The 18,929-nt window shown below is 48.8% G+C and overlaps 1 protein-coding gene across 2 annotated transcripts in view; it reads right to left on the bottom strand.

The window, feature by feature from the left end:
• The window catches only part of Adamts17 (ADAM metallopeptidase with thrombospondin type 1 motif 17), a 146,124-nt gene that overhangs the window by 2,693 nt on the left and 124,502 nt on the right, over positions 1-18,929 (bottom strand). For both annotated transcript variants that reach the window (XM_042698560.1, XM_042698561.1), the window contains 2 exons: positions 5,807-6,011; positions 4,598-4,750 (listed from right to left, as the gene is read on the bottom strand). In XM_042698560.1, the coding sequence (XP_042554494.1) occupies positions 4,598-4,750; positions 5,807-6,011 (358 nt within the window). The remainder of the gene's footprint in view (positions 1-4,597; positions 4,751-5,806; positions 6,012-18,929) is intronic.

The following is an 18,929-nucleotide window of genomic DNA, read 5'->3' as shown; positions in this document are numbered from 1 at the left end:
GGCCCCTCCATCTTGGTCTCCTGGTGTCAGGAGCTTTGCCCAGACTGGGGGTGGGGGAACAGCCCAGAAATGACCGGAAGGCTAGGTTCAGCATTAAGTTACAGAAAACCACACTGTTTGGCACACACTGGAGTCCTGGACTCGTTCATATTCAAGACTAACAGCAGTCGTTCTGACACCAGCGCTCCATCTGCTGGCACCTGCAGCGCTGGCACAGGAGTCACCGCGGAGCAGGTGATCCCAAATTCCCAAGCGGGGAAGCAGCCGAGTGAGAACCTGAATTTCAAGCGCCGGTACCTGCGCAGGCCAGCGCCTTCCTGCTAAAATTTCCTATGGTTTTCTGGGATTCATTTTCCCTTTCGTGTATCCCACCATACATGAAAGCTACCTATGAAACTACAAAGGAAAACGGAGACTCCCACCAACGGGCCTTTGGTATAAGAGGTGGGCGACCCACATTCATGGCTAGGTTTTTGTTTGAGCTGAAAGTTGTGCTGAGCCTGCCTCTCTTTGGGCCCTGAAGACAAATAAGGTTCTAGACGAATCTGAAAGGATTGCTTCCACGCCTCACCCTCTGCCATCCAACAACCAGGGCGTACGTGGCATCTCCCGATGCCCCCAGCTTTAATTAAACCCCCAGGAGATGGCAGTGTCTCCCAGAGAGCATCAGACTTCGCCCCCTCCCCCTCCCACCCCAAGGCTTTTACAATCTAAGCAAACAGTTCTAGTAAAAAAACAAAAAACCGATCTGGTCTTGTTTGAAGCCGCCCTCACCGATGGGTACTGTTTCCAGCGGCTTAGTCCATCAACACCCACTGTGGCTTTCCAAGACTCAGTTTACTGAGACAGAAATGGAAGCAGTTATGAACTCACCCGAAAGCTCCTTGCCAGACAGCCTGAAGCAAGCACAGCCCCCTCCCGCCCCTCCAGGAACAGATGGGGAGTGTGATGCACACAGCCTGCATCTTTCTGCCAGACTCCCAGCAGGGCTGGGGTACTCAATGCTACAATGCTGGCTTCCAGTCATATGTGAGGTCCTGGGTTCCAATCCCAGCACCACAGTGAGGTTCATGGCCACAAAGCAAAGAAAGGGAGATTCAGTTTGGACTTACTCATCTGCTTGTTGTGTAAATTATGGACTGATAAAAGGTGTGTGTGTGGGAGCTGGGAAGGTGGCTCAGTGGTAGAGCGCTTGCCTTGCATGCCTGAGGCCCTGGATTCGATTCCCCAGCACCACATAAGCAAAAAGAAAAAAAGCCGGAATTGGCGCTGTGGCTCAAGTGGTAGAGTGCTAGCCTTGAGCTGAAGAGCTGAGGGACAGCGCCCAGGCCCAGAGTTCAGGCCCCACGACCGGACCGCCCCCCCCCCCCAAAAAAAGGGGTGTGTGTGCACATGCGTGCTCACTCGCCAGTACTAGGGCTTGAATTCGGGGCTTGAAGGCTTGTCCTTTAGCTTTTTCTCTCAAGGTTAACACTCTCCCACTTGAGCTACAGCTCCACTTCCTGCTTTTTTGGTGGTTAATTGGAGATAAGAATATCACAAGCTGGGTCTGGTGGCTCACACCTACAATCCTAGCTACTCAGGAGGCTAAGATCTGGGGATTGTGGTTCAAAGCCAGCCCAGGCAAGAAAGTCTGTGAGACTCATCTCCAATAAACCACCAGAAAAACAGAACTTGAGTGCTGTGGCTCAAGTAGTAGAGAGCTACTCTTGAACTGAAGAGCTGAGGGACAGCGCCCAGGCCCAGAGTTCAAGTCCCATGATCAACTCCCTACTCCACAAAAAAAAATACATACATATATATATATATATCACAAACTTTCTTGCCTGAGTTGTTCAAACTGAGATCTTCAGATCTCAGCCTCCTTAGTAGCTAGGAATATAGGCATAAGCCAGCTGGGGGCGGGAGGGGGGGGGAGGGAAGCGGTTGTATTACACCAGCTAGATGTGCTTCCTGCAAAGAGGAGGAGAGGAGGACAAGCTTTCTGTTTTAGGACCCCCTATGACAGGCGGGCAACATCCAAACTCTACTGGATTGGCCATTTACAATGACAGTAATCACAAGGATGGCAAGGGGTTGCCATAGCAACACAGCCCCCCTTCCCCATGTCCACTATGCACTGGACACTGGGTTTCTGTGTGTTGTACTTAGGAACACACCGTGAGGTGCTCAGTATATGCACCTGCAGGGGTGTAGAGGCTCCATCTCTCAGGCTTCCATGCCGGCCCCGTACCTCCAAGCCAGGCCATCCCAGCAGGGAAGAGCTGGGCCTCCATCACCACCCAGCCCCACCCTGGTAACTCCCCTCCCTTCCCCTCCCGTCCCTCTGCACGTCTGTACATAATGCCCCGTCCCCTCGCCATGTTTTCAGGATTAGCTAAAGTGGGCTGTAAAAATCTTGGGGGAGAAAAGTGCGGCCCAGGAAGAGCTCTGCTGCGGGCAACGGGCCCAGGCCAGGGGACACTGCCTCAGGGGACACGGAGGCAAGGAGGGACTCCAACTGGGGCCTGTGGAGTCATTCTCACAGCCGGCCTGCCTTGGGCAGGTTCTGGATAGCAAAGAATGAGCGAGAAAATCCCCAGTCACTGGCTGCTGTTTGTGTCTGAGAGGCATTTGGCTGATGAACTATCAAAAGCTCTTCAAAGGCATTTTGACAGGTTTCTTGGCTCGGGTAGGGAAAACTTGGGAAGCTGTTGAAACCTGAAATAGCAGGTCTCAAAAATAATGAAAATCCCCATGCGTCTTGTGCTTACGTTGACATCGAAAGCATGAATGTGCGCGCACACACGCACACACACACAGACACACGCACACAGACACACGCACACACTCCCTTACCTTTCATCCCCTATTTCTTTCCATGCATGTTGGCTTCCTGTATTCCCCCACCTCCCTCTTATGAATTTGCAGCCATCTACCCTTCAGATTCTGGCTGATACTTTACAGCTAAAGCTCCAGGAGGCTAAGTGGCCTCTGATGGCCTACAGCTATTGGGGAGGGGGGCGTGAAGGGGACAGGCGGGTGGCTCTTAAGTAATCCTCTCTGTTAAGGCTGGCACTGTTCTTAGGTGCTGAGCCTCCCTGCTACCCATGCCCAGAGTCTCAGGCCTCCAGCAAGCTGGACACACTGTCTGCCCCACGCCACACTGCCATCCCATCCCCTAGGCTGGGGCACACGGTTTGCTGGAGCTTGAACCCTAACCTGCTCTTCTAAGATGTGACTATTTCATAGGCTCAGGTGAGAAATGAGATTCAAACACAAGGGACCTGTGACAGCACCAGAATAGAAAAAGGAGCAGCCGCTAGCACTGCCTGTGTGCCAGACAGTGGGCAGAGGGTCCCGGCGGGGGTCACCTGCACTCCTCAGCAAGGACACAGCCTCGGGTCAGCTGACAGAAGGAGCACAGACAAGGCTCAAGGAAGCAGGAATACCAGGACATGGACCATGTCTCATGTGCGCTGCTGAAGTCGTTCGGGGACATCAGTGACATGTCCTGAGGTGTGTGTGTGTGGGGAATGCACCACAAAGAAGAAACAACCTGTATATGTGTGTGTGTGTGTGTGAGATCCTCTGCCTCCTGCTGGGGCACCTGTGACCATGAGAATCAACTCATTCTTAGAGTGCGAGTGGGTGGGCTTGGTCAGATCTGATGCTTTTCCATCATGCCAGTGCCCAGACTGCCCACCACAGTGTGGACACGTGGAAGGAGCCAGGTTGCCAGCCCCACCCCAGCCCCATGCGAAGAGCACCTGGGAACCTCTGAGCATCTCTACCACTTCTCTGCCTGCAGCACAGCTTTCTTCTGGAGCAACCCTGAAGCAAATGGTGTTCCATGGTAGCTGCTGCATGCTGAGTCTTAACCACTTACTCACTGTGGGATGTTTCTGTTTGGGGTTTGGGGAGAACTGGGCAGAACTTGGCCTTGATCCCATTGCTTTAGTCAGATCTTCTGGTTAGAAGAGAAATAGGAAGGTGTTTCCATCTTCCCAAATCCACTATTTCCTGGAAGCTGCCTTCCCACATACTGTGTGTGGCCAGTCTTGGGGCCTGATCTCAGGGCCAGGGCACTGTCCCTGAGCTTTTATGCTCAAGGCTAGTACTCTACCACTTGAGCCACAGCTCCACTTCCGGCTTTTGGGTAGTTTATGGGCAAAAAGAGTCTCATGAACTTTCCTAACCGGGTTGGTTTCGAACCACAATCCTCAGATCTCAGTTTCCTGAGTAGCTACAGGAATGAGCCTGTGACAGGAGAGCACCCAGCTTAGGGGGCTCTCTTGGCAGATGGCTGGGAGAGGGCCTCTTGCCGGTCTCTGGGGCACAGCCAACGTGCTTCAAAGGGCAGACAGACAGGCATGGAGCACCTGAGGTATGAGTTCCTTGACATGCACACCAAGTCCGGTGTGTTCCCAGCCAGCCAGCCAGCCAGCCTAGGGGAGGAGCAGGAGGGAGGCTCTTCCCTCAGGGCCTTGGGAAGGGATTGAACTCTCCTGTTTAGACAGAGCCCACCTGAGAGAACAGAGGCCTGTCCCCAGAGCCAAGCCTCTGGCGCCTGCCAGGCCTCGGTGTGTCGGAGGTAAGGGCAGTGGGCGGCTCTCACCTTGGACCAGTCCCCCGTCTTCCACTCGTAGCAACCCGAGTAGTCCTCGCACGTCTCCTCGGCTTTTGGTCTGGTGGCCGAGTCACACTTCCCCTGGGAGTTGGTGCACATCACAGTTCGCTTCTGCGTCCCTTGGCCACAGTCAGCAGAGCACTAGCAAGACACCAAGTAGGGGGTTAATCCAGTTCCCATTCAGTTCAAGTAAATCAGCACCTCTGAAGTCCCTACTGTGTGCCGGCTCTGGAGCTAGGAGGCAGAGATAAGGAGGCTGAGGTCTGGATGGACTGAGGTTCAAAGTCTCACAGATTTATCCGCTGGTGTTGGCCTAGAACCTTGATCCTCCAGATCTCAGCCTCTTTAATAGGTAGTAGTATAGGCATGAGCCACTGGTACTGGCCAAGAAGAATTTCTTTTAAATCTTGTTCCATGGGATGTTCTAACAATAACTGAAAATGTCGGGCATAGCTCTTTTGGTAGGATGTATTATTTTTTTCAGTGAGGAAGAGTCTGAGAGGAAAACATTTCAATTGATCTGATTTGAGACACAATTCATCTTTGGATCAATAACAGTTAGGTGGCCAAAGCCCTAAGGCTTCCCTGGGTGGACGAGGGAACGGGGTGAGCACCCGCCTTTACCCTGCCTTGTATGGAAAGCTCACAAACCTAACTGTACATACACAAAAAAAAGTTAACAAGATTTTAAGTTCATTCTTCCTTTTCGTAAAATATTATAAAAGGGAGACAAAAGACCTGGGTCTTCACATGGGTACATTTTTGTTGTTTTTGTTCATTTGTTTTTGTGCTGCTGGTCTCAAGGCTTGAACTTAGTGCCTGGACTCAAGACTAGCACTCTACCATTCGAGCCACAGCTCCACTTCCAGTTTTCAAGTGTTTCATTGGAGAGAAGAGTCTCAGGAGGGACTTTTCTGCCTGGCTGCTGGTTTTGAACAGCAGTCCTCAGATCTCATCTCCCTGAGTAGGGAGGATTACAGGCCGAGCAGAATCAATATATGTACTGTGATGTCAATGTACGCATCATCCAATACATGTGACCATGTCTTATTTTAAGCAGTGCTGTGATCCCAGATGACACTTAAGGAAGCCTGGGCTGTAAAACACTTGAGCGCTGACCTTGGAGCGGGTAGGGGCTGTGTTACCAACACGCTGCGGTCCCCGCTGGCCTCATGGGATTCAGGCCCCAACACCCACCTCTGACCACTCGGATGCCTCCCAGATGGACAGGCAGTCCTGGCCTTCGCAGCTCTGCACGGGTGTTGGCCGGGCACCGGCACAGTAGAGCGGCCGTGTGGTGACGTGGGTGCCATTCGGCAGCTGGTACACGCAGGTCACCTCCCGATGCTGAGTGCCCTTCTCACAGGTCGCCGAGCAGGGGCTCCAGGGGCCTGCCACCCACCTGCCCAGAGGGAGAAAAGACAGAGAGAATAACATGGGAGAAGCCTGGTCCCCCCATACCCTCAGGGAACCTTCCTGAAGGATTATGGGCCTGTGGTGGGAAAGGAGACAGATCGGGAGCTTTGCAATGGACTCGGCAGACAGCAGAGGGAAGGACCTGAGTGGTCATTTGGTTCAATGTCTCCCTCAGCACAGAGCTTTCTACACACAGCACTTCGGGGTGTGCTGGCCCCGAAGTGGGCAGAACCTTTGCATCTGGCTAGGAAGTCTGGCTCTGATGTGGCTTTTCTTGCCATCTGCCAGGAGAACCCAACCTTGTAAGGGACTCCGATGCTGGAGCTATTTGTTACTGCAGATTAGCTGATGAAGACACACAGCTTTTTCCCAGGATACCTGCTATGCCATTCACCATGTGGAGGGTACCTGTGGAGGCTGACCTGCCCACGCCCCATGCCCACTCCAGGCAACACCCCGAGGGCTGCCTCAGACTTTGCATTCTGCTTGAAAGGCCCTTCCTCTCCCAGCTCCCGGCAGACTAGAGCCAGCCACTGTGTGATGAGGAAAAGCAGCACCCAACTTTAACCTGGGCCGTTTACGGTCTGCAGATACTGGGCTGCTTTTATTGGACAGATGTTGGCAGAGAAGGTGGCGGATGCCGAGGTGCAGTGGTGACGTAACACGCTCAGCTGCGATGCTGTCCCTGGGGAGCCCACAGGGCTACTTTACAGCTGTGCGTGATGGTTCCACACCACCCTTCCTAGTTCCAACTGGAGAATTACAAGTTTTCAGATGCAGGGTGTTCACATATTTGTTTTCTTAGAAGAGGAAATGAAAATCTGAAGCACATCATGCTGGTCTGAGAATATGAGCTTTTCTATAAGCAGCTGCTCCTGCCTCGTGTCTGCAAACCATAGAGACCATTGAAGGGAATGGCTTTTCACCCCAAATTCCGATGTGAAAAAGTACTTATTCCTATGCTTGAACAATTCACTTTACCCTGAGACTGGGTGGTATGCTAGAACTGGAGCCCTTGCTGGACTAGGAAAAAATAAAAGACAAGACTCTATCTGAAAAAGTAGTAGTAATAATAATAATAATGAAAACTACAAAGGCTAGGGATGTGAATCAAGTGGCAGAATACTTGCCAGACAAGTATGGTGAGATCATGAGTTCAAAACCCAGGACAGACAGATAAAAGGAAATGAAGATGGCACCGAGCAGATCTGTTAAAATTGCCATAGAAAGAAGTATTTATCGGTTGATCTTGGTGCTTTTTCTGTGTGTGTAAAAACCCTTTGCGGAAGCCGTGGTCAGGCCGGCTCGAGCTAACTGGCCTTGGAAGCAGGGAGTAGCCAAGATCATAGCCAACTGAGAACGCGGTTCCCAGGGTATCATGCAGCAGCCGGGCCCAGCCCGCTGTGGCCGTGTGACCAGGTGCTGTTCCAGCTTTCACTTGCAAGAGCTAAGATGAAAATGGAGCTTTCTTCTCATTTTCAAAGGTTGGAAATGATTTCTCAACCCTGAAGATGCCTGTGTGGGCCCAGCCCTGTCTGCCGTGGAATTTGGCCCTGCTGCTTTTGGCCTAGACCTTCATACTTTCATACCTCAGGGCCAGGGCAGAGAGCACCTGGCCCCTGGCCCCGAACAGGACCAGATGTCTCCCCCTAGCTCTCACCTGTGGAGAACACAGGGCCACTTGCTTGTCACGTGCCCCTCCCACCGCTTCCCTTCCAAGGCCAAGTTCCTGGATTGGCTTAAAAGCTTAGCCTCAGAGCCAGGCGCCAGTGGCTCATACCTAGAATCCTAGCTACTCAGAAGCCTGAGATCTGGAGGATAATAGTTCAAAGCCAGCTGAGGCAAAAAGAAGAAAAAAAGTTTGCTAGGTTCCATTTCTAGTTAATCAGCCAAAAGTCAGGCTGGAGGTGTGGCCTAAGTGGTAGAATGCCACCCAAGCCAGCAGAGCAAGAGCAAAAGCCCCGAGTTCAAACTTTGCAAAGTAAAATGACGTGCTCCCTCACCCCAACAGAGCAATGTGATAGTCCCAAGCAATCTGTCCTAAGCAGCTCAGGAAGAACCAGTCCTTGGATTGCCACTGTGACGTGGCTGTATCAGTTCATCATCTGAATGGTAGGATGACACACAAGTCCCAGCCCCAGCAAGCAGCTTGATATACCCCCAAGGCCCGATTAACAGCAGCCAGAGTCCCTGTCCAGCAGTCCTAGCAGCCAAGCCCCACAAAATTCTTCACGCTGAACCCACACGTGGGCCCGGCAGACCTCACATTCCACCACTTCCCACCCTCAGCCACCTGGGTTCAGCTAGGAAAGCACCCAGAGAATGTTCCTGACAGGGGGGAAGGGGTGTCAGGAGGTGGAATGGACCCAGCTCTGCGCCCCCACTGTATGAGAGGGGGTTTACACCCTACTGTTCTCCACTTGTACCCACTACACTCTCTCGACTCCCCCAAGTATTCCAGCAACCAGCCCCAGTCTAAATGAACCCCTGGGCTCTAGCTCTAACCCTTGCATCTCCTGGGCTGCATCTGTGGGGCGGGGCTTGCGAAGGCCACATTAGTGGTGACTTTGAGATTTCCACTCAGGGTGGAGCCATGTGGACACAGCTGGTAGGGACTCAGAGTCAGAGGATGATTCCAGGGGGCACTGACCTCTACAGTTAACAAAGACGCCCCAGCGCGCACACTTGGTGAACATGAGCTATAGTACAATCCCAGTGCAGGTGACAGCCTGGGCACAGGTGACACTGCCAGCCTCTCCTCTATCCTTCTGTCTGCTTCCCCTGACTTCTCAGGGCTCAAGCTACTTTCCCTTACTCAGTTTCCTCTTTCCTTCATCCGCAAAACTCAGCCTCTCTCCCTGCATTCAGATTTTGGCTCTTTGGTTCATTAAAACAAAAATCCAGACTTTGTATATGAATGTGATGTCCCACACCTAGGGTAACACATTCTAACTGACCTCCACAAACAGGGTCTCTGCCCTTCCACAGCATCTACAGAAACAAGTTTCCTCCTTCCATAACCTTCAGCAGCTCCCGGCCACCTACTCTTTCATGCCCTGGGCCTGGCATTTAAGATGCAGTATTATGTCTTCTGTAGGCATTTTCATACATGGGCATGTCCGAGGCTTTACAAATGGACATTTCTCCACAAGAATATCGTACCTCACTATGGCCGGGAGATTTCTATTCATCAAGAAGGCCAAGGCTTGTTGATTACGGCCACTGAGCTACTCCCAGGCTGTGTTTCCATTTGTGAAAGCGGTGTTTGACTCCGCTGCATTTGTGTCTCACCTGGATGTGCCAACACCTGATCATCAATCTTTAGCCTGTCATTAGCTCTGTCCCCTTGTGGAGTGACTCATATCTTTAGCAGGCATGTCACACAACAGCCCCAAAGCTGCACCCCCATACAGGGTCCAGGCAGCATCTCCATCTTCTCTTTGGTGGTGAACCTCACTGAGATAGTATGCTCGCTCTGGGGACCCCCTAAACCTCAACTCCGGCATGCTGGAGAGATGCTGTGTATTCACTCTGCTAGCTAATAAAACCACCAGCAGTTTCCTATAAAAAGTTACAGTGGGATAAAACGACAATAAAACATTCATGCCCTTCATTTTGCTTCACGGAAAACTTCAACCATCCCAACCAAATGGAGCTACAGCAGCTGTAGGACAAATGCTCTCCAGGCAGGCGAGTGAGAGACAGTAATTAGTCTCAATTAAGTTCTCAGTAAATTATGTAAGGGAGACTTTTAGCCTCTTGGCGCTGTGCACCTCGCTGGGCCAAAGGCATGGAACCTGGTCCAAAACTATTTAGAAACTCGGAGCTGCTTGAGATAATTCATGTTCTGGAGAAACTTCAGACTCAGCATGAGATGAAACAACAAATCCCATAAACACCTTCATTTGGAAATAATGATTTGTTAATAATTTTCAAAGCTAATGACCGGAAAGTGATTCATTCCACGGCTGGCTTTATGAAGTAGAGACCATTAACTTTACCCAGGATGCTTTGGAGATGTCAGCAAGGATGCTGTCCGATGTCTATTTTCACTAAAGCACAGCTTGACCTCTTTCACTTCCCTCTGTTTCCCAAGTATCAGCTCAGTGGAATTTGTCTGCCTCTTTGGAAACCTTCCTAAATGATCTTTATCCTGATCTCCAAGGAATTTAGGCTACACTTTTTTCCCTGCTTATTTTAGGAATCTCTTCTCTGGGTATGATTTTACTTATTAGTAGTAATGATAATTTATGCACAATGCAGAAAATCTGGAGGGTTCATACAAATATAAAGAAAATACAAGAATTCACAATATCCGAGTCTTTTTCCCCCAATACATATTTTCACATTGCAGTCATACTATAAACAAGTCATTGTCCATTCTGCCTCATTATTGATAGCAAAAGTAATTCCTATGCAATCAAAGAGCTTTTCTAAAGGTTGACTTTGTAAGGCTTGCAAAATAGTCCCTCAGATCCACAGAGCCATGAATTATTTAACCAGCTCATACTGGCTGGGTAAGTTGGATAGGTGCCATTTTTTCACCCTATATTTTGGATGATCTCCAAAGGGTGGAACTGAAAGTCCTACATCCAGGGTGATGAGCGAGGGCTTTCAGATCAGCTGGCATTGCCTAGATCTCCTTACAACTGAGCCACCACATATACCCCGAAGCCTGGGAAAGCCTCATAGGAAACATGGACTCACTAGCTGCAGGACCACATCTTTGTAATGTGCTGTTCTTTCTGCAATGCTCTGAGCCTCTCCACTATCCTCCCGAGGCAGCACCTTCCAGGCCACTTGTCCTGACCCCCCCCCCCACGCTTCTCTCCTTTTCTCCCTCTCCCTCCCTCTCTCTCCCTCCCTCCCCCCCCTTCTCTCTTTTGGACACACCCAGCTGGTCCATGTTGTTTCTTTAGCATGTGGCTTCAACAAACCCATGTCTGGGTGTAACCTGACCAGCTTCAAGTACATAAACAATAGGAACCATGATAATTGGACCCTTCTGTGTTCCAGATGTGATTGGACTCCAGTATTTTCTCAATTCCCAAAGCGCCTCCATGACGGACCCTGCTCAGGGTCACGTGGTGACTGAGAGGACTGAGAGGCAAGGTAGGTGTTACTAGATCGATGGGCCCCAAATCACATTCCACCACACCCTTGGTGTGCTACAGCACAGCCACAGCTGTGGTACCACACAAACCTCAGCATTAGACTAACTAGAAAGGCATGAGCTCTTCCTGCGGGGTGTAAGCTGTTGATCTTTCCAATCAGAGGAAGCTCTGGAAAGCTCAGAGGGTATTCTTGATCATAGGTTAGCCTGAGTGGACAGAGAATCCGGTTACGTGGAAAACTTGCAATAAATATCTGTAAGTGAGTGAATTGGCAGTTTAAGTGCTCAGACTCAGGTCAGTGGTCACCACTTTTGAGTTACTATCAAATATGGGTGCCATATCTCATTAATTTTACTTGCAGCTTCGGAGAAGGTATCTTTTTTTTTTTTTTGTCGGTCATGGGGCTTAAACTCTGGGCTTGGGCGCTGTCCCTCCGCTCTTCAGCTCAAGGCGAGCGTTCTACCACTTGAGCCACAGCACCACTTCCCAGAGAAGGTATCTTGTATTTACGATTCACACAGTTACTTCCCAGCTATATGCTTTGTGATCAGTGTAATATTTCTGTTTCATGGGGCTCATAGTTGTTTTCTTCAGGATCAAATACGTATTTAGGGTCTGTGAAGGTTCTGTGTGCATCTAAGGCAAAAAAATGCATTTTCTCTTGTCAAGGTATAGTTTTTCGCAAATGTGAATTATCTTCCTATGTTGTTTAGGCCTTTCATATCCTTCCTTTTTTTGGGGGAGGGGTCCGGTCGTGGGGCCTGAACTCTGGGCCTGGGCGCTGTCCCTCAGCTCTTCAGCTCAAGGTTAGCGCTCTACCACTTGAGCTACAGTGCCACTTCTGGCCTTTTCTGCTTATGTGGTGCTGAGGAATCCAACCCAGGGCCTCAGGCATGCAAGGCAAGCACTCTACCACTGAGCCACCTTCCCAGCTCCCCTTCCTTGTTTTTGTTCTCATTTTCCCTGTCTCATGGAGCAGGAAGTTAGTGATGTCTGTAACAGGTACCTTTCTGTCTCCATTCCTGCATCTCCTGGAGTCCATGATTTACACAAAAGGCTGCTGTATTACACGGAGCATAAATGTTCACAATTTTTACACCTTCATTGTGACTTTCAACTCGTGAGTTTTTGAGACCATGAATACATTTTGACTTGCAATCCTCTTTGTCTGAAATTAGGATTGCTGTCCGTGCTTGTTTTAATTTCCTGTATTGTTTCATTGCTCCCATTTGTTATTTTCATTTTTCGGTTATACTTTGGCCCATCCTTAATTTTCAGCATTTCAAAATTAAGAGGCAGGTGAGCCAGATGTGGGGAAGTGCTCAGACATTTATAAAAATACCCTTTCCCTTCCTCTTTCCTAGCCGTTCACCTCCTGAATTATCAGTTTTTAATCACATTGCTTGATTGTATTACCTGCTGTGAAACTGCAATGACATTATTCTACCTTCTGCTTGCTTTCTGTTCTATTTGTTCTACTCTCTTTTTTGTTGTAATATTCTCATTTGTCAGAACATACAACATTTATACATTATTCTTTTCTTCTAGTCTCCATTGTCTCTATCTTCCCCTTCTACCCCCCCCCCCCCCCCGCCCCTCCAGCCCGCAGAACCTCAGGGCCTTTTGCTGGCTCAGGTTGCTTATTTATGGCTGGAATCCATTTAAAGCCATACCTACAGCCCAACTATGTGGAAGCCCAAAGTAGGAGGAACACAGTTTGAGGTTGGCTTATTTGAAAAATAACCAGAGAGAGAGAGAAAAAAGAGCTAAAGGGTATAGAATTCAAGTGGTAGAGCCTAACAAGCTTGAGGCTGCAGAACCACTGCACCTGCCACAAAAACAATCACCAGGGGCCTCTTGGGATTGATGAGCACCAAAGGATGGCCAATCCTCTCATCGCTCTTCCCAGTCCTTGATAATCCACAGGCAGGTCCCACCCAACTCCTGTTCCCCCACCCCCAGCTCCCAGTAATTCACTGTAAAGCTCTTGCTGCCTGGATACGGAACATCTTTTTCCCAGGAAGCAGACTGAGAATCAGGAAAGAGGAAAAGATGGTGGAGCCTAGCATGTGCTGTGGTCTGTCATTTCCTCTATGCCAGTTCCTGCTCTTCAGACATGGGGATTCCTCCTGGAAATGACCTATTTCTCTGTCACCAGGCTCCTTCCTTCTGTGATATTTAAGGCCACATCCAGTGAGCAGGCAGAAGCCCTGGCAGGGTGCAGTACTTTTGTTCTGCCCACATCAACAGCAGCCCCCTCATGGTCTCCCTCCACCGTCATTCCAGCCCAGCAGATGAGTTGGTGCATGGGCAAATGGGTCTGGGGGGCCTCGAGTCACACACTGAGCAATGACAATAGCCCCTTCTCAGAACCCTCTTTCCTTCCCAAACCTCACCCAATTCTGCTGATAACATTATCTGAAGTACCCGAGTATGAAACTTGGGAACTTGGGGTTGGAAATGAACCACTGGAGATTTCTCTGCTGCTTCATTTTACTCTGAAATATATGCATGTAATGTGAACTTGTTCCAACAAGAAGGGAAATGTTAGAAAACTCTAGGATTTTCCCTCAATATTTTATTACCTAAAAAACACCAGCATGGGCAATTTAAATTATGTAGTTATAACTGTATTAAAAGTATGTGTGTGCAATATCCTAACACACGATGGATATCCCATAAAATGCTGGGATTCAAGAGCTGACTGATGTTTATCATTAATACAGTTCTGCAGCAAACCGGCAAACGATGATTTTTGGCTAGCATTCATCCAATGCTCACTTGGGATGAAGGAATTTATAGGCATTACTTCACCTAATCTTCTAAAGACTTCTATGAGAGGAGTTCTAATTTTGCAGTTCTACAGATGGCAAGATCTGGTAGTGTGCCCAGGGGTGTGTATGCAGCTAGCAGTGGTGGTGGGGCGGAGACCCGAGGCCACACTCTGCACAACCTGCCCCCATCTTGCCTGAGGTTAAACAACACGGTGTGTCTCAGTGCCTTTTCATGATGAGGATTTACAGATCTTGTCTTTGTTCCAAAGATTAAAACAGAGCTATTTAAAACAAAAGTCATGGCGAAGCATGACCAGGTGGGCTAGGGATTTATTTAAGGGATTTCTGCGGCCCCTGACGCTGACAGAGTGGAATGGGAAGGGGGGCGCTGGGAGGGGTGAGGGTTGTACCAAGGTCAGGATGGACAAGCAAGGGTATGGCTGCACCAAGGAGCATGAATATTTCTGACACAGCAGCACTAACCGCAGAGAGGAGGAATTCTGGGACATTTGAGGCAATTTCCTTCACCAGTACTAATTCTCTCATCTGTACAAATTACCTGCAGGCACTTCCAAGGCACCAGTGCTGCTGGGCATTGGAGGGAAAATAGCACACACTAAGTTCTGTGTTGGTCGATCTCCCTCCCTCCCCTGGAGCCTACTTGGCTTGACAAACAAGTGCCCAGCAAATATCTGCTGAATGAATATAAGGCACTGCTAAGGTCACTGGCCTTGTGGAGAAGAGAGGAAAATAAATGCTGTCATACAGACTGCACAGAACTGATAGTGGTGCCCTGCTCAGATGTGGCACCTGAGTCAGTGAGTCCAACAGCTGGCCATAGAGAAGGTGGAGGATGTGTGAGAGGCCATGTTTGATGGCTAAGTGGGCCGGCTTCCCCCCACACCCAGAAAAATACCTGGGCTACAGATGGCACTTCTGCGCTTCTCCAATCCCTGATAACTTGCACCACTGAACACTGGGAGTGGTGGTGGGGGGTGAAAGACACAGTATGGGGGTGGTATCCAGTTCCATCAAGCCCAACGTCAGCCAACTGGGGGCAGAGCATGTAGGTTTTGTGAAGTTCAAACGTGAGCCACAACAACTCAAGTCGGGGCCGGGGCCAGGGGGCCAGGAATCACCTTATTTGAAACCCTTGTCTTAGATAACTCAAGCCTTAAATTTGAGATTCGTTTCCAGCACAGTCCAGATAACTCTTAGAACAAGTCAGCAGATCTTCAGCAACCTACCTTCTTTTACTAGGCTACACCCAACCATAGCTCCACGCTGCGACCCAGGGCTTCAACACTGAAGATCCTACTACAAGAGTTGACTTAATCCACACTTCTGAAATGATGGCTGCACTTTAACTTCCAGAGAAGGAAGCCACCATAGTGTTCTCCAACTTTCTGCCCCTTGTTCTGAGATGAAAGCCACTACAGTACCAACCACTGACTTTCCTTGACCTGATTTTATGCATCTCTGTAACAATAGATGCCCTGGTTGACAACGTTTGCTTTCCTTTTTCTTTTCCCATGCCATGGTAGGCAGAGGTCACACTGTTTTCAAGGGGAGATTAAGATTTAAACTAAGGAAACTTGGTTTGAATTAGCCTTGCTACCTGCAGACGCTTGAGGAAGTTACTTAATGACTAGGCATGTAAAGTCTTCATTTGTAAAATGAGGAAAGTAAGTATGTGGATCCCCCAGAGGACTGTGGGTTTCTTGACCCAGGAGACAAGCCCCAGAAGATTGCTTCTTCACCCAGGAGTCAGCCCCAGGGGATTATGGGGTTTCCTCACCCAAGAGATAGCCCCGGAGGATTGTGGGGTTTCCTCACCCAGGAGACAGCTCAGTTACTTATCTCACTGTCCACAGGCTGGGATTGCCTTACTTGCTCCAATGGGCTTTAGATTCCTGCTAACTCCATAATTTGCCTCTTATCAAGAAAGACACACCTACATCCCACACATTCATTTTCTAGGAAGCTGTTGAAGGAAAATAGTCTTCTCTGGGATTTATGGGAACACATCAAGTTCTCCATGGAAATCAGAAGCTCACTAGGGATTGGTCTTAATTAGTGGATGATACATCCACCAGATCTTTGCTTCTTCCAACCCAACACTTGATGCAGGAACTGGACCTTGCTTCGGTGCAATGTGGGGGTTAAAATAACCCCAAGGAAGTCTGGGTTTGCTAACAGGTTGTACCACACCCAGTCACACAGAGTTTGGAAAAAAACCGCTCATGCTTTGAGAATCACACAGCTGTTGGTGTTGAGCGTTCCATCCAAGAGTAACATTCCAGGCAGTGCCTTTCCTCCCGTACACAGGAATTTTCCAGTACAGTAGCCCTCCTGCTCTCATTCTAGCTGGATGGGGTCGGCAGGCAGGGCTTCATTTCTTAGCTTTGGTAGGGATGGTGAGCTATGCCAGAATAGCGGACGTTGGAGGAGCTGGGATTTTGAGAACACACGTTCTGCCAATGGACCAGGAGTCTTTTATTCAGTCTTGATGTTCTCTCTCTTTGTATGAGTGTACTCACAGTGTTCATTCCTAATCCTTGTGTGTGTGTGTGTGTGTGTGCGCGCGCGCGCAAGCGTGCGCGCATGCGCGTGCGCTCGTGCATGCGCATATGTAAGCACACACATCCTGGCAACACTGGGGCTTGAACTCAGAACTATATACTGTCTCTAAGTTTCTTTACTCAAGGCTAGGGCTCTACCAAGGGCTTGAACCACAGGTCCACTTCTGGCTTTTTGCTGGATTACTGGTGATAAGGAGTTTTTGTTTTTTGTTTTTTTTTTTCTGTCTTGACTGGCTTTGAACCATGATCCTCAAATCTTAGCTTCCTGAATAACTAGGATTTCAGGCATGAGCCAGTGGCACTGAGCTCAAGTTCCTTAAGTCATTATCTCCAAACCTCTCGCTGCCTACATGTGCATCTGCGCGCACACAGAGAACATGCTTTAATAGGAAAATCTGGTATTCCATTCCATTTTAACCCCAAGCACAGCCAGTCTGGTGAAAAGAATTGAGCAAGGAGAACAAATTTAAAAACCAAATACATTTCCTTGCAAATGACTATTCAATTCAATTACCAGTAAGTTGTTGAATGTTCTTTACTGAATCACTGTAATTCAATGTACAGTACAGCATGTCCTGCCTGGGAAGGATTTCAAATCCGAAATACTACAGGGAAATATCTAATAACTTGGAATGGGTTCTCACATGGCTAATAAGCTCTCAAGGTCTACAAAAATGTTAAGTCTGGTAATGCATGAGCTCTGGGTTCCAGGAGGACCCCACGGAACTACTGTGAGCTCTGCTTCCTTGCTCTAGGATGCTGGGACATTGGGTGCCATCGCTGGCACACAGCCTAACCTCTTGGATGTGGACAACAGAAGACTTCTTCCCTGTAGACTGCGGTCAGCTATGAGAAGGCTGCTGGCCATGTAGTTATCACGGCTAAGCTGACCTGTGATTTCTGCCTCTCCTGCCAATGTCAGGGCCAGGTTTGCTTGTTGTTTGTATTGGTTTGCAAGATGCTGGAGAGCAGCCATCTGTCCTGCGTGTCTGATTCCAGATTCCATATGGTTAAGGCAGGGTTTGGGAGCAGTTATCCACAGAGCTAGGCACAGGGCTGGAATAAAGAGGTGCTAATGGGGTGCAGTTGGGAAGGCAAAGGAAACTGTCAGGAACTCAGTGGAAAAACAAGAGGGTTGAAGAGCATTAGCGATCAGGAGAAATAAAGGGAAACCAAGAGGAAAAGGCAAACATCTCTGCTGATTTAAAGGTCAAAGAGTAACAATAATAAAGAAAAGCGCTTCCACTCTGCCAGGTTCAACAGAGGGGCTGGATTCTGGTTCCTTGACTGAAGTTCTTGGGTTCCTCTGCTAAGTTATAGGCTCATGTGCCATGATCACCCCATCTCAAACAGGCATTTGCTCTCCCGACCCTACACAGCTCCAAGCTTCAAGTCCCATCTTCCATACACATAGCAGCCTTGTCTTAAGGTTAAATCTCTTTTCCTTTATCCACAGTTCAACCACTCTATGCTTCACCCTCTGGCCATAGTCCATATAACTGCAGTCCTTATGAAAGACGCCTAACCAAAGACCATGCCTTCAATAACTGAAATATTGTTAAATGTGTCCAGTATATGTATAACACTTCTGTCCATTATATACATACAGATTACATACACATATACGTGTGTATATGCATGTGTATGTGCGAGTGTAATGTATCATCAGATACCTTGTTTTTCTGGTGGTACTGGAGTCTGAACTCAGGGCCTGCACTCACTCAGCTTACTCATTTTCTTGTCTGGTGCTCTTTACCATGGCCTTCTTGGACCCTATGTGTATGTCTGACTGGTTGATGGATTTGAGGGATGGGCCCTAGTACTAATAATGTTCAAGATGTCTTCAGCATTAGTACTGACTTTCAAATGCTGCCAGGCGCACATAAACCTCATGCAGCAAGTCTGCCTGCCCCCTCCTTTTTTTTTTTAATGTACTATCCTCTTGCTCTTGCCTATTTTTAATCACTCAAGATTGGCACTCTATCATTTGAACCACACCTCCAGCCCTGCTTTCTGCTAATTAATTGGAGATGGAGTCTAGCAGAAATTTTTGTCCAGGCTGGCTTTGAACAGTAAGATCCACAGATCTCAGCCTCTTGAGTAGCTGGGATACAAGCATGAGCCACTGGCAAGATTTCCTTTCTTACTCTGCCTGCCATCTCTTCTCATTCAAGCACGGTAAAAGTCTGACGATGCAAAACGGTTAGTGCAAAAGCCAAGCACTATGTGAAATTCCTCCCTCAGAAATCTAAAACGCTGCCATTCCAAAAGCCCAGGCTCATCAGAAAAAGATAAACATGCCTTTGCATGATGCACATATCTCACACTGTGGCCCCATTGCTCAGTGACGCATGATTGTTTTGAGTAAGCAGAAATCACTCAGCAACCATAACAGAACACAGTGAACAGCCCTGCAGTATTACCTAGTTATGCC

This window comes from Dipodomys spectabilis, unplaced genomic scaffold, assembly GCF_019054845.1.
Source record: "Dipodomys spectabilis isolate Male_0828 unplaced genomic scaffold, ASM1905484v1 ptg000233l, whole genome shotgun sequence".
Taxonomy (NCBI): domain Eukaryota; kingdom Metazoa; phylum Chordata; class Mammalia; order Rodentia; family Heteromyidae; genus Dipodomys; species Dipodomys spectabilis.
This window is presented reverse-complemented; position numbering and strand designations above follow the sequence as displayed.